At 43.3% G+C, this 12675-nt stretch overlaps 1 protein-coding gene across 1 annotated transcript in view; it reads right to left on the bottom strand.

The window, feature by feature from the left end:
- The window catches only part of LOC122563291 (synaptotagmin-6-like), a 294684-nt gene that overhangs the window by 19991 nt on the left and 262018 nt on the right, over window positions 1-12675 (bottom strand). The window contains exon 4 of the mRNA XM_043716993.1: window positions 9550-9670. Within this exon, the coding sequence (XP_043572928.1) occupies window positions 9550-9670 (121 nt within the window). The remainder of the gene's footprint in view (window positions 1-9549; window positions 9671-12675) is intronic.

Raw genomic sequence — 12675 nt, forward strand, 5'->3', positions numbered from 1 at the left:
AGGTATTGGAGAGAAGATGTTGGCACTTACACTGGCCAAGTGGTGAAGGTCATTGACCTTCTTCCTACAGCCCTGGACATTGGTCCAGATGATTGAAACTGTTTTAATCCAGGTGGCAACATAGGACCCATGCAAGCATGGCCTGGTGTTTTTTTAGATTAGATTAGATTACTTACAGTGTGGAAACAGGCCCTTCGGCCCAACAAGTCCACATCGACCCGCTGAAGCGCAACCCACCCATACCCCTACATTTACCTCTTTACCTAACACTACGAGCAATTTAGCATGGCCAATTCACCTAACCTGCACATCTTTGGACTGTGGGAGGAAACCGGAGCACCCGGAGGAAACCCATGCAAACACGGGGAGAATGTGCAAACTCCACACAGTCAGTCGCCTGAGTCGGGAAATGAACCCGGGTCTCTGGCGCTGTGAGGCAGCAGTGCTAACCACTGTGCCACCGTGCCGCCCACTAAGCCTCTGGTGTTGCCTCTGTTGTTCTTCCTGGAGGAAGAGAAGTGCTATCTCTGTGCCATCCCATCCAGCAGGAGCCCCATGTCATGCCTGCAAAGTGGGTTCTCTGTTTACCCCGTGTCTACCACATTCGGGGCAAATGTTAGGAACCATAGCTCCCCAGTGTAAAACATACACTGATAATGTTTTGTCCTGGTACACAACAGATTTTATAGGTGGTGTGAATGCAAGGGATGCTGGTGAATTCTGGAGTATTTGTCGAGTGGTGAATTGTTCTGAGAATGGTGCATGGTAAGATGGGGTGAAGAAGGGACATGCGAGGTGCCACAGAGGCATGGTGAGTAATCAGTGAGGTGAGTGTGGTAAAACATGGCAACTAAACTGGCTCGGCTCGTCAGCGACAATCCCATCAAACTTGGACATCCACACAACTTGGACTTGGGAAAAAAAACCTAAGATTCAATCCTTAATTAACCCATGTCATGCCGTATTAAAGAGAAAAATTGACCAACGTGATGGGTTGTACTTCTACAGAAGAATGGATCAAGAAATCAGAGAACAGTTTAAGTTGTAAATTCTGCTTCACCTTCCTTTTTTAAAGGCTCTTCATGCTCTTTATTGAAAAGGCAGGCACAGGACTGAATCCCACCCCCTGCTCCCCCAGACCTCTGCTGGAACCCCATGTGGAAGAATTCTTCCAGAAAGACAAGAAAATGAAAGGGAGACTTACTCTGATCAAAGCCAATGCACAATACGCCATTTGCCTGTCTCAGTATTTGTCATTAGTTTTATACTTCTACCTGGAGTTTCCTTTCTTGTTGTTGGCCTGTTCAGCTTTGGCAGACAGTTCTCTTGGGTGAGAGATCGTCAAAGTATAAATAACTTCCCTACTTTTGGTATCTCTAGTGACCATTTTACAGATGTCATTCCTTCAGTCTCGTGTTTCTTTATCTTTAATTGCTGCTTCACAATAGATCCCAGCTGGTTTTATTACTCTTCAGTCTCCAGATCCCCTCAGAAGAGTTTAACCTCATCATTAATATTCCCCACTGCTTTGCTTGTCATTTGTAAAACATACGTTTATCTAGGTTGATTTTAATCTCCAACGTTTTGTCTACTTGTAAATGCCTTCCCAGTTATTCTGCCTTGTTGGCTGTTTCATTTGGCTCAATCTGTCTTCCACCCTCCATGTGGATATCACCAGTGAATCTGTTCAAGTTCCATTGCATTTCTGAAGCCAGGCAGAATCCGTGATACATAGAATTGTTACTCTTTCACTAATTTCTGAGAGACTCCGCAGATTTCCTGAATAGTTCTCATCACTTCAACTCAGGAGATCTTTTACTCTCCCTGTTCAATTTGCTTTCTGCAAGAAGAGCCTTATTGAGACCTTTTTAGAAGTCTTGGTACTACATAGCACAGATCATTGACCTGAAGTATTAGTCTTGATTTTGTCAGCAGGAAGGTTGGAGGTGTAGGGGAGGCGGGAGAAGGGCCAGAGAGAGAGAGAGCAACCTGACCACAATGAGCCTCCAACAAGAACTGGAGCAGACACAGCAACCTTCCTGAAGGGAGTGGTTTCCAGAGCTCTGTGTGGCTGCAGGAATGAATCATCAATAGTTTTGTTTCTGAAAAGACAGATTAAATCCTGAAGTCCAAATCAGGCAATTGATGACTCCTGCAACAAACATCATTAACACATAAGAGCTGCATCCTGTTAACATCATCATTGGTGTGATTTAAACAAAACTATCGGTCAGTTGAATATCCCACTGGATTCTTGTGTCAGATCCAAGGCAGAAAGCAGTGATCCTCTCAGGTCAAGGTCTGAAGATCTGTTCCTTTTAGCACTCCCTGTGGGTCATGGTGGAACAGGGCTGCTCATCCCCCAGTGCTCACAAGTAAGCCTTCAGTCTTCAAGTGACCGCAAATGCTGCTTGGAATGCCAGCCTCTGCACATGGGCCCCCTAACCAGTGTTCATCTCCTCAGGCTACATCATGCTCCTACCCACCAGTCAGGCAGTCAATCCAGCTGGCTGCTGTTTGGATGTTGTCTAAAGCAACCTAAACCTCCATGAGTCCCAACATCTCTGATTTCTTCACTCACTCCAATGACCCTGTACCCTTACATCTCCATCCATGAATACAACAACTTTAATTTAAACTTACATAGCACCTTTTCTATATGAAACATCCCAAGATACTTCACAAAAACATTATAAAACAAGACATGACTTTGACATGTAAAGTGATAATGGTAGATTGATCAATAAGGCATAGGTTTTAAGAAGTTCCCGAAAGGAGGAAACAGATGTAGGAAGGGATTTCCAGAGTATAAGGCCTTGATAGTTCCCATAGAATCCCTACAGTGTGCAATCAGGCCATTTGGCCCAATATGCCTACACTGACCCTCCAAAGAGTATTCCACACAGACCCATTCCCCTACCCTACATTTCCCCTGAGTAATGCACCTAACCGACACATCCCTGAACACTATGGGAAATTTAGCATTGCCAACTCACTTAACCCACACATCTTTGGATTGTGGTTGGAAACAGGAGCACCCAAAGAAAATACACATAGGCGCAGGGAGAATGTGCAAACTCCGCACAGACATGATTTGGAGATGCCGGTGTTGGACTGGGGTGTACAAAGTTAAAAATCACACAACACCAGGTTATAGTCCAACAGGTTTAATTGGAAGCACTAGCTTTTTGAGTGCTGCTCCTTCATCAGGTGGTTATCTCCAAACAGACAGACAGTCACCCAAGGCTGGAATCAAACCCAGGTTCCTGGTGCTGTGAGACAGCAGTGCTAACCACTGAGCCACCATGCCACCTTGAAATCACCATGATGCTTCAATTATAATTGTGATTGCACAATTATTTCTTTCTCTCTCGACTGAGTTAAAAATCATACAACACCAGGTTATAGTCCAACAGGTTTATTTGGAAGTTTTTGAACTATAACCTGGTGTTGTATGATTTTTAACTTTGTCCACCCCAGTCTAACATCGGCATCTTCAAATCATCTCTCAACTGAAACATTGGAGCATTTCCAGATTTTTATTTTCATACCACAAGAAAGCTGATTATCTGGTCATATTTTGCATTACCATTTGTCAGGAGTTTGATGAGATTATATTGCCTGCAATGTGGAAACAGGCACTTTGGGCCAACAAGTTCAACCGACCCTCCGCAGAGTAACCCACCCTGACCCATTCCCCATATTTGCCTCTGACTAATGCACCTAATACTAAAGGCAATTTACCATGGCCAATTCACCTGACCTGCACATCTTTGGATTGTGGGAGGAAGCCAGAGCACCCGGAGGAAACCCATGCAGACACGGGGAGAACGTGCAAACTCCACACAGCCTGAGGTGGAGCTGAACCCAGGCCCCTGGCATTGTGAGGCAGCTGTGCTAACCACTGAACTACCGTTTGCTGTGTATACATTGGCTGCTGTGTTTGTGTACATTACAACAGTGACTACACGACTAAAGTGCTTCACTAGCAGGACATCAAAGGTATTGTATGAATGAAAATTCCTTCTTTCACTGTTTTATCAATTTGTGTGTCATTCCCTTACACAAGAAATAAGATCCCACTGCACAGCTTCTCAGTCGCTGCTGCTTATTTTGTTTTCCCTGCGATGGATAATGAGTGTCAGAATTACATCATGGAATATTCATGGTAACATACTTTCTAGGGATTCTAGGTTTGAACTGCTTAATGCAAGCAGTAGCACTGGTTTTCTGAGTAAAGACTTCCATAAATAATGAATTGGAGTGAGAGTAAATGTCACATCAGCAAACCGATGTATGTTCTTAACTATGAAAAGCTATTTAGAAAATTTGTGCTGATATTTCATCACCGAATCCCTACAATGTGGAAGCAGGCCATTTGACCCATTCCTGAAGAAGGGCTTATGCCCGAAATGTTGATTCTCCTGCTTCTTTGATGCTGCCTGACCTGCTGCGCTTTTCCAGCAACACATTTTTAAGCATTTGACCCATCAAGTCCACACCAACCCTCCAAAGTGCATCACACCCAGAGCCACCCCCACAACCTATCTCTGTAACCTGCGTTTCCCATAGCCAATCCACCTAAACTGCACATCTTCAGACTGTGGGAGGAAACCCAGGCAGACAGAAGGAGAATGCGCAAACTCCACACAGAGTGGAATCCAACTCCAGGTCCCTGACGCTGTGAGGCAGCAGTGCTGACCACTGAGCCACCATGCCACCATATTTGTAGCCCCATTGGAAAACTTTGCTTAAAGCCAGCAGTCAAGAATTCAACCTTGTATCTCTGATGCTGTGCTGTCTGAAGATAGTGATCGTGGATTAATCCCTACCATGTAACAAGCTTAACTGATCAGCTGAAATGAGTCCAATAAATCAGGATTATTTGGATTGCTCATGTTCAGCAAACTGAGCAAGAGTTTTTCTTTCAAAAGAAAACAAACTCTTGGTATTTGTGGGCTGTGGCATCTGGTGTTTAACAAATGAAACAAATTCAGTCTTTGTACAATTTACTCAATGAAATCATTAATTTTCAAGCTAACAGTCAATGTTATATTTAGATCGGGAAAGTTCTAACCATCACCTGCCCTACCCTCAACATGTATGTTACTGTTGAAGACTGATTAATAAAATGATTGCTAAACAAAAATGAATGTCACACCATGCAAATACCAGATGGAGCGAGTAAGCTGGATCTTGGTCCTTTTGCTTTGAGCGTTGCCTAGCGAAACCGACTGCCTAGAAGTTGAAAATCATGGAGGCTTGAGTCCTACCCAATACAATGTACAGTCAACTCTGAAAATGTGCAAACATTTAATTTGGAATGATGGTGGCTTCAAATCAGAGCTGTGTTACATTATATGACCCCAACTGCAATTTTTGAAGAACTTATTTATTAATTAATTTATTAATTTAAAGGGAGTTATCTGGAAAATTATTCAGTCTTGCTGTTCCAATTAGAGTGAGAACGTCATTTGCCAGGGTTAGATTTTGCAGATGTTACCTCCATGGAGCTTGTACTGTGGAAAGCATGTGTACTTTTAAAAAAAAATCTTTCTGGAGAGAAGAAGGATAATCCTGATTTTTATCATGCAGCTACATATTTGAGGTTAATAACTCTTTTAACAAACACTGCTTAATGACAGTGCAAATAATTTGCAGTTCATTAGCTCCAACCCACCCACTGAATAGTCATTATTCAAGTGTGCCCTTTTTATTCGATCAGGTTAATTTCCCCAGTCAAAACTGAAACATAATTTAATGGTTTGTAACAATGATGGGAATTACACCAGCCAAAACTGTCAGTGTACATGGAATTGCAGAAGATTTTTGATTTTTTTTCTTTCAAAGGCTTCTGTGCTTTCTGTCTGTGTGAATGTGGAGCTCTGACCTGCGCTCAAATTTGACCCATTTCTGTCATAAATGCTAATTTTGTGATTGAATACTGAATTTGCATTGTACAAAAACAAGCTTCCTTACAGCTGGTTTTGAGAATACACTCACTATTTCCTATCCTTTTTAGAATGAAATAGCTTGGAGGAGAAAGTGAGGACTGCAGATGCTGGAGATCAGAGCTGAAAATGTGTTGCTGGAAAAGCGCAGCAGGTCAGGTAGCATCCAAGGAGCAGGAGAATCGATGTTTCGGGCATGAGCCCTTCTTCAGGAGCCCTTCCTGCTCCTTGGAAGCTGCCTGGAATGAAATAGCAGCAACTTCGAGCAACTATGAAAGAAAAGTCTGAAATACATATTTCAAATGCAGAAACAAAGAAGTCAAAACAGAGCACTTGGAAATGTTCAGGACAGAAAAGGTCTTGTGTAGTGCTCAGAATTTGTAGTGATTGGGACCAAGTGGACCTCACTGACAAACGGGGTTCTTGATTGGGGTTGTTAACCCTAGGCCAATCAAGAATGGCTGACCAATATAACCAGGAGATAATGAAGTAGCAAAAAATAAGCTCAAAGAAACTGAAGAAATAGTGGGACAAAAATCTGGAGCGTTACTTCATCAACCGGAGGAAATTAACTCCAGAATTTGGAATGCGCAGGAGGAACTTAACGTGACGAAGGACTTTAGGTGTGGCCAGGAGACATTTCCACTCCCCTTCCCTTTTCCTTTTATATAGGCATTTCCCCACTTGGGCCAAGCCTGACAGTGGTTCCATGGTCACATGGAGGCTTTTCCTGCTGTTGGAAAATATTGAATAAAATTATTTTGTGCATGGTGCTTTTATTGACTCCTGCACTTACACACACACACAACACAGGTACTGTGGGGAAAAATAATCACTACTGCTTCATGTCAAAAAAAAAGTATGTATCAGAAGATTAGGATCTCCTCAGTTGAGGACTGACTCTGAGCTGGCTGGCCACAGCTAGTGTACTGTGAACTAGTAACTAAAGGGTGACTTGGTGATGGAATATCAGTTATTTCAGTGGCAACGGGAGAAAGCAGGGCTACCTGTTGTAAGAATGTTCTCTTACAACAAATATCTTGGCATTGAGGCAAGCATTTCTGGCATCATACCTTTATTTGGGAAGTTTCACTCATTTGACTTCACTGTAGAAGACTGCGCCCTGTATGTGGAAAGGATGTGATAAATTATTTTCCAGGCAAATGACTTTTGGGGCAGACGGAAAACAATGGCATCCATTTTGCACTCTGAACTTTCCTCAATGTGAGATGGAGGGGACAGCATCTGTAGTTTCCGACAGGCCTTCTGACTGTTCTGAGGGGCCAGGTATGTTTTGCTCCTGCCCCATTTTGGGAAGTAACAGCTTTCACAAGATCTACGTCTTAATTCCGGACTGTCATCTCCCCAAATGTTGTGCGTCACAGGGCCTGACCTCACATCAACCTCACCTTACCATACAGCACCATTTCCATGATTCTGGCAGCATACTTCATCCCTGAATTAAATGGTCTCTCTCCTTTAAAGTGGACATGTGGCTGGCATTGGCGCTCCTGTTGCCACTTCAGTTCCCCCCCCCCACCGACCCCAGGTCTGGAAATATCAGGTTTAACCTGGTGTGGAGTCTTCTCCCCATCAGTAACTCCGTTGGAGCTATCCTATTATTGCTTGTGGGGTGGTCCTATAATCGAACAGGAACCGGGACAGTTTGGTATCAATCAGCTGTAGGCTGCTTCGTTAAGCCTGCCTTCAACATTTGCACCTCACTTTCCACTAGTCCATTGGATGACAGATGGAATGGAGCTGTCCTTATGTGCTGAATGCCACTTGACTTTAGGAAATATTCAAATACCCTGCTGGTAAATGACATCCCACTGTCCGTGACCAATACTTCCGGGTGTCCATGTATTACGAATAGTGCTCACAGCTTCTCAATCATCATGCCTGAGTTTGCTGAACAAATCTTATACATGTCCAACCACTTTGAATGGGTGTCCACAATTATCAGGAACTTTGAGCCCATGAAAGGACAAGCATAGTCAACATGTAACTGAGTTTGGGGTTTACCCGGCCATTCCCATAATATGGAGATGCTGCTGGTGGCACTATGACCACTGCCTCACCAACCCTGGCCATCAGACATAGCTTCTTGCTGACATCTTCATCTTGGAAACCCCTGGACAACCCTGCTGGAGTTTGGCTAGTATCTGGCAATGATCTTTACTCAGGACAATTCACCCTTGCTTCCCAGAGTAATATGCTTCCCTTGACGGGATCTGATCTCACTGGGACCAAAAAGGTTTCAATCCTGGTTGCAATGGCCATTTCTGTTTCCCTGATTACCATCAGCTGTTAATAGTTTTGCTAGGACAGGGTCTTTTTGCGTCCATAGTCGGATATTGTCTGTGGTGACAGGAAGGGTCACCAAAATGGACTCTTCCAAGGGAAGCACCACCGATGGAGTATCTGCTAGTGGGTGGTGGCTCAAGGCATTCACATTAGTCACTTGGTTCCTGGGTGATATTCTGGCTTGTACTTGTACATGCTGAGAATAAGGGCCGAGCGCTGAATTCTGCTGGATACTATGGGCGGCCCCTAGCAGGGGTTTATGATCTGTTACTGTGACAAATTCTCATCCATCAAGGTGCTGGTGAAACTTCCTCACACCAAAGACGACCACACGTGATTGGGACCAGGTGGACCTCATTGACTACAAGGTTCTCGATTGGAGATGTTAACCTGGGCCAATCAGGAAAGCCCTGGCTGATCAATATAACCAGGAGAAACCCTGTTCCCCCAGTTACTATCCTGCTGAAACACCCACCTCAAAAAGAAATCAAATATAACTAGGAGATTAGTTTCTCCTCAGTTGAGGACTGTCTCCAAAGTGGTTGGCCACAGTAAATAAAGTGTGACATGGTGACAGGACACCAGCCCCTGTGCAGTTATTTCAGAATTGTAAAGTATGCTTAGGAAGATTAGACATCAAATATTATTATGAATTGACATCCAGCACAAGCTTATTCTTTGACCAACAGTACTCAGTGTTGTCACAATATCAATGAGAAGTGTTCTTCCTGCTATCTATCTTCATTATACTTGTTGTCTGGTATTCAAGTTTAATAGTGTCGTCTTGCCCAACAAAAATTAACATGAAGTCAATATACAGCAATTAATAGTTTTGTAATAGCATTTTTCAAAAAATACTGCAAGTCAGTCTATCTTAAGGCAATGCAAAGGTATCTACAAGTTCTGGGATTGAATCATAACACAGGACAATATTGGAGAGAGTCACTCCATCTATCAAAGCCAAGCAGGCTCTTTCAGAAGATGCATCCATAGAAATGGAGAAAATAGGGGCAGAAGTAGGCCTTTGGCCATTCACGGCTACTCTGCAATTCAATATGATTATGGCTGATCATTCAAGTCATTATCCTGTTCTAGCTTTCTGCCCAGACCCTTTGATCCTTTTAGCCATAAGAACTATAACTAATTCCATATATTACAACTCCATTATATTGTAAATACTGCAGCTCTCTCACTATATTGATTGAACAAGCAATCCGGTGCCTAGCTGCCAGATTTTAACGTGTACATTGATAATTACACAGTTTTTGTTTAGAGAGTGGTTCACACTCACCAGAGTAGCCAGTGATGTCCATGGCTTTGAGATTCCTGCATTTGATGACTGTCAGTGTCAGCCGGCCAGCAGTAGGTAGATAGCAGAGAGAGAACATGATTTCTCCCAGATCCACACTTTCCTTTAAAAAATGAAGAAAAGTATCAGAAGGTCATGGGTTTAAAAAGGTTTAAATCATGTTAGTCAGATGAAGAAAATGTCTAATGCAGCAAAAAAATCAGGAGAAAGTGAGGACTGCAGATGCTGGAGATTAAAGTAAAATTAAATGAAATGCACAGTTGGTCAGGCAACATCTGAGGAGCAGAAGAGTCGACGTTTTGAGCATTAGCTCTTCAAACGTCAACTCTCCCGCCCCTTGAATCCTTCTGGACCGGCTCTGCTTTTCCAGCACCACATTTTTTGACCGAGTTGTCAATCACTTTCTCCGAGTTGTCAATCAGCCCTGACTAAACATGCATTTGAGGCCTCTTGATCGTATTGCTATATATGTCTCACCTGGTTTAACAGTAAAGACAAGGGGTGAGAATTCAGGTTGTGAACCGAACGTTTGAACGATCAGAAACAAAAACCGAAAAACCTGCCGAGTTCTGAAGAAGGGTCACTTGAACTGAAATGTTAACTCTGATTTCTCTGCACAAATGCTGCCAGACCTGCTGAGCTTTTCCAGCAATTTCTGTCTTTGCTTTTGAATTATCAGACTGTGCCAAAGACAAAAGGCCGTCCACTCTGCACAAAAGAAATTGTCCTCTTTTTCTAGCTGTTCACATCCGTTTTCTTGCTTGATTTGGACATGTCGGTGTTGGACTGGGGTGTACAAAGTTAAAAGTCACACAACACAAGTTTATAGTCCAACAGGTTTAATTAGAAGTACTAGCTTTCGGAGCAATGCTCCTTCATCAGGTAGTTGTCCATAACCACCTGATGAAGGAGCGGTGCTCCGAAAGCTAGTGCTTCCAATTAAGCCTGTTGGACTATAACCTGGTGTTGTGTGATTTTTAACTTTTTCTTGCTTGTCTTTTTTTCTCTTTTCTCTTTGATTTTACTAAACAGCCCATGCAGATGAATAACGTCGAATCCCTAATTTACAATGGAGAGAGGAGTTACAGTCAGCATTTACAAAACCGGCAGTGCTCTCTAATTAATCAGAGTCTGCAAGTTTAAAAGGTGACACACACTAAAACAGGAGAAAAACAAACTTTGATTTCGATAGCTCTTATTGCCTCCTGCGATCTCAAAGTGCTTTGAAGCAAATTCTTATTATTCATTGGTAAGAAATGAGCTTGAGACATAGCCATTAATTATTTTACAACTCTAATTATCCTGGAGAAGTTGGTGGTGAGCTGTGTTCTTGAACTGCTGTGGTCCATTTGATGTAGGGACACCTGTTAAGGAAAGAGGAAGGATTTTGATCTACCAATAACGAATGAATAGTGATATATTTCGAGGTCACGATAGTATGCATCTTGGAAGGGAACTTGTAGGTGGTGGTGGTCCCATGTATCTGCTGCCTTTGTCATCCTAGGTGGGTGTTTGGATGGTGCTTTCAAAAGAGCTTTGGCGAGTTGCTGCAGATGTTGTGGATGGTCATCTCAACTTTCACCATTGACCAGTGATAGTTTGCAAATTTAACACTGTGGATGGAGTTCTTGTTGATCATGTTGGTTTCATACTACATACTATAGATCTCTTTGAATGTGTTGGACATGAACATGGACCACTTTAGTATCTGAGGAGTCGTGAATGATGCTGAATATTGCACAATCATTAATAAACATTCACACTTCTCACCTTATGGTGGAGGCAAGGTCATTGATGAAACAGCTGAAGAATTATACCTTCAGGCTGAAATGGTTGGCCTTCAAAAGCCAATCATTTTCCTTTACTCTTAGGTCTTCCCCAGTTCCACTGGCTCTAATAATGGTAGAGTCGGGGGATCTGCTGTGTCTTTAGGTTATAGGTTGTGCTCAAATACAATTCCGCCATGACGGATGGCCCACAGAGTCTCATAGATGCCCAGTTTCAGTGTCTGGACCTGTTCTGAAGGTGTCCCATTTAGCATGGTGGTTGTGTCATACAACACAATGGGGAATAATGTGAAATCAGGATTATGTGACTGTCACTCCTACCAAAGCTATCATCCAAAGATATATCAGCAGCTGATTGATTGGAGAGAACAAATACATTTTCAGCCCTTATTGGTTCCCTCCTTGACTGTGCAGGCCCAGCCTGACAGATATCTCTGTCAAAAGCTGGATAGCTCAGTCAGTCACAGTTCCTGAGATACTCCTGGAGCTGAGCACCAGATAGCATAGTGGTTTAGTGGTTAGCACTGCTGCCTCAAAGCACCAGGGACCTGGGTTCAATTCTACCATCAGACGGTGGGGTTTACACATTCGCCCTGTACTTGTGTGGGTTCCCTCTGGGTGCTCTGGTTTCCTCCCACAGTCCAAAGATGGTGCAGGTCTGGTGGATTGGGTATGCTAAATTGTCCTGAAAGTGTGAAGTTTAGATGGATTAACCATGAGAAAATGAAGGTTGGTGGGTTCCTCTTTGGCGGGTCAGTGGTAGATTTGATGGGCCAAATGGCCTACTCCACACTATAGGGATTTTATCACCTAAGCTCCTCCTAGAGGCAATTTTGTACCCTCCCTACCCTCAGGGGGTGCATTCAATATGGAAGGGTGCTGACTGTTTAATTGAGGCATGGCAACAAGTAACAATAGGTGGATTCCATGCCAGGGTTTGACCTGATGCCATGACACTTCATGAGAATTAACGTTTAAGACTCCTGGGCTTCCTCCCTGACTGGATACCTTTGTGCTGCCACCTCTGGTGAGCCTTCATTCTGACAGCTCATACCCAGGATGATGATGGAAGGTTCGGAGACATTGACAGTAAGGAGTGGTTTGCTGTGACTGTGTCTGGTTGAATGGGCTAAGAAATTGCTAGCTGAGTTTTGGCAGATGTTAGTGAGAAGATTGCTGCAGGGTTGGCTCAGTTGGTGTGCCTGTACTTTATCCAGAGCTTAGCCTGATGACCTATCTAACTTTATTCCGAACTGACTATTTTTGGAGCTGTTTGAAATTAATGAGCCTCATTTTGTCACTGTGTGTCTGTAGTCTGCAG

The sequence above is a fragment of the Chiloscyllium plagiosum genome, chromosome 26 (assembly GCF_004010195.1).
Source record: "Chiloscyllium plagiosum isolate BGI_BamShark_2017 chromosome 26, ASM401019v2, whole genome shotgun sequence".
NCBI lineage: Eukaryota > Metazoa > Chordata > Chondrichthyes > Orectolobiformes > Hemiscylliidae > Chiloscyllium > Chiloscyllium plagiosum.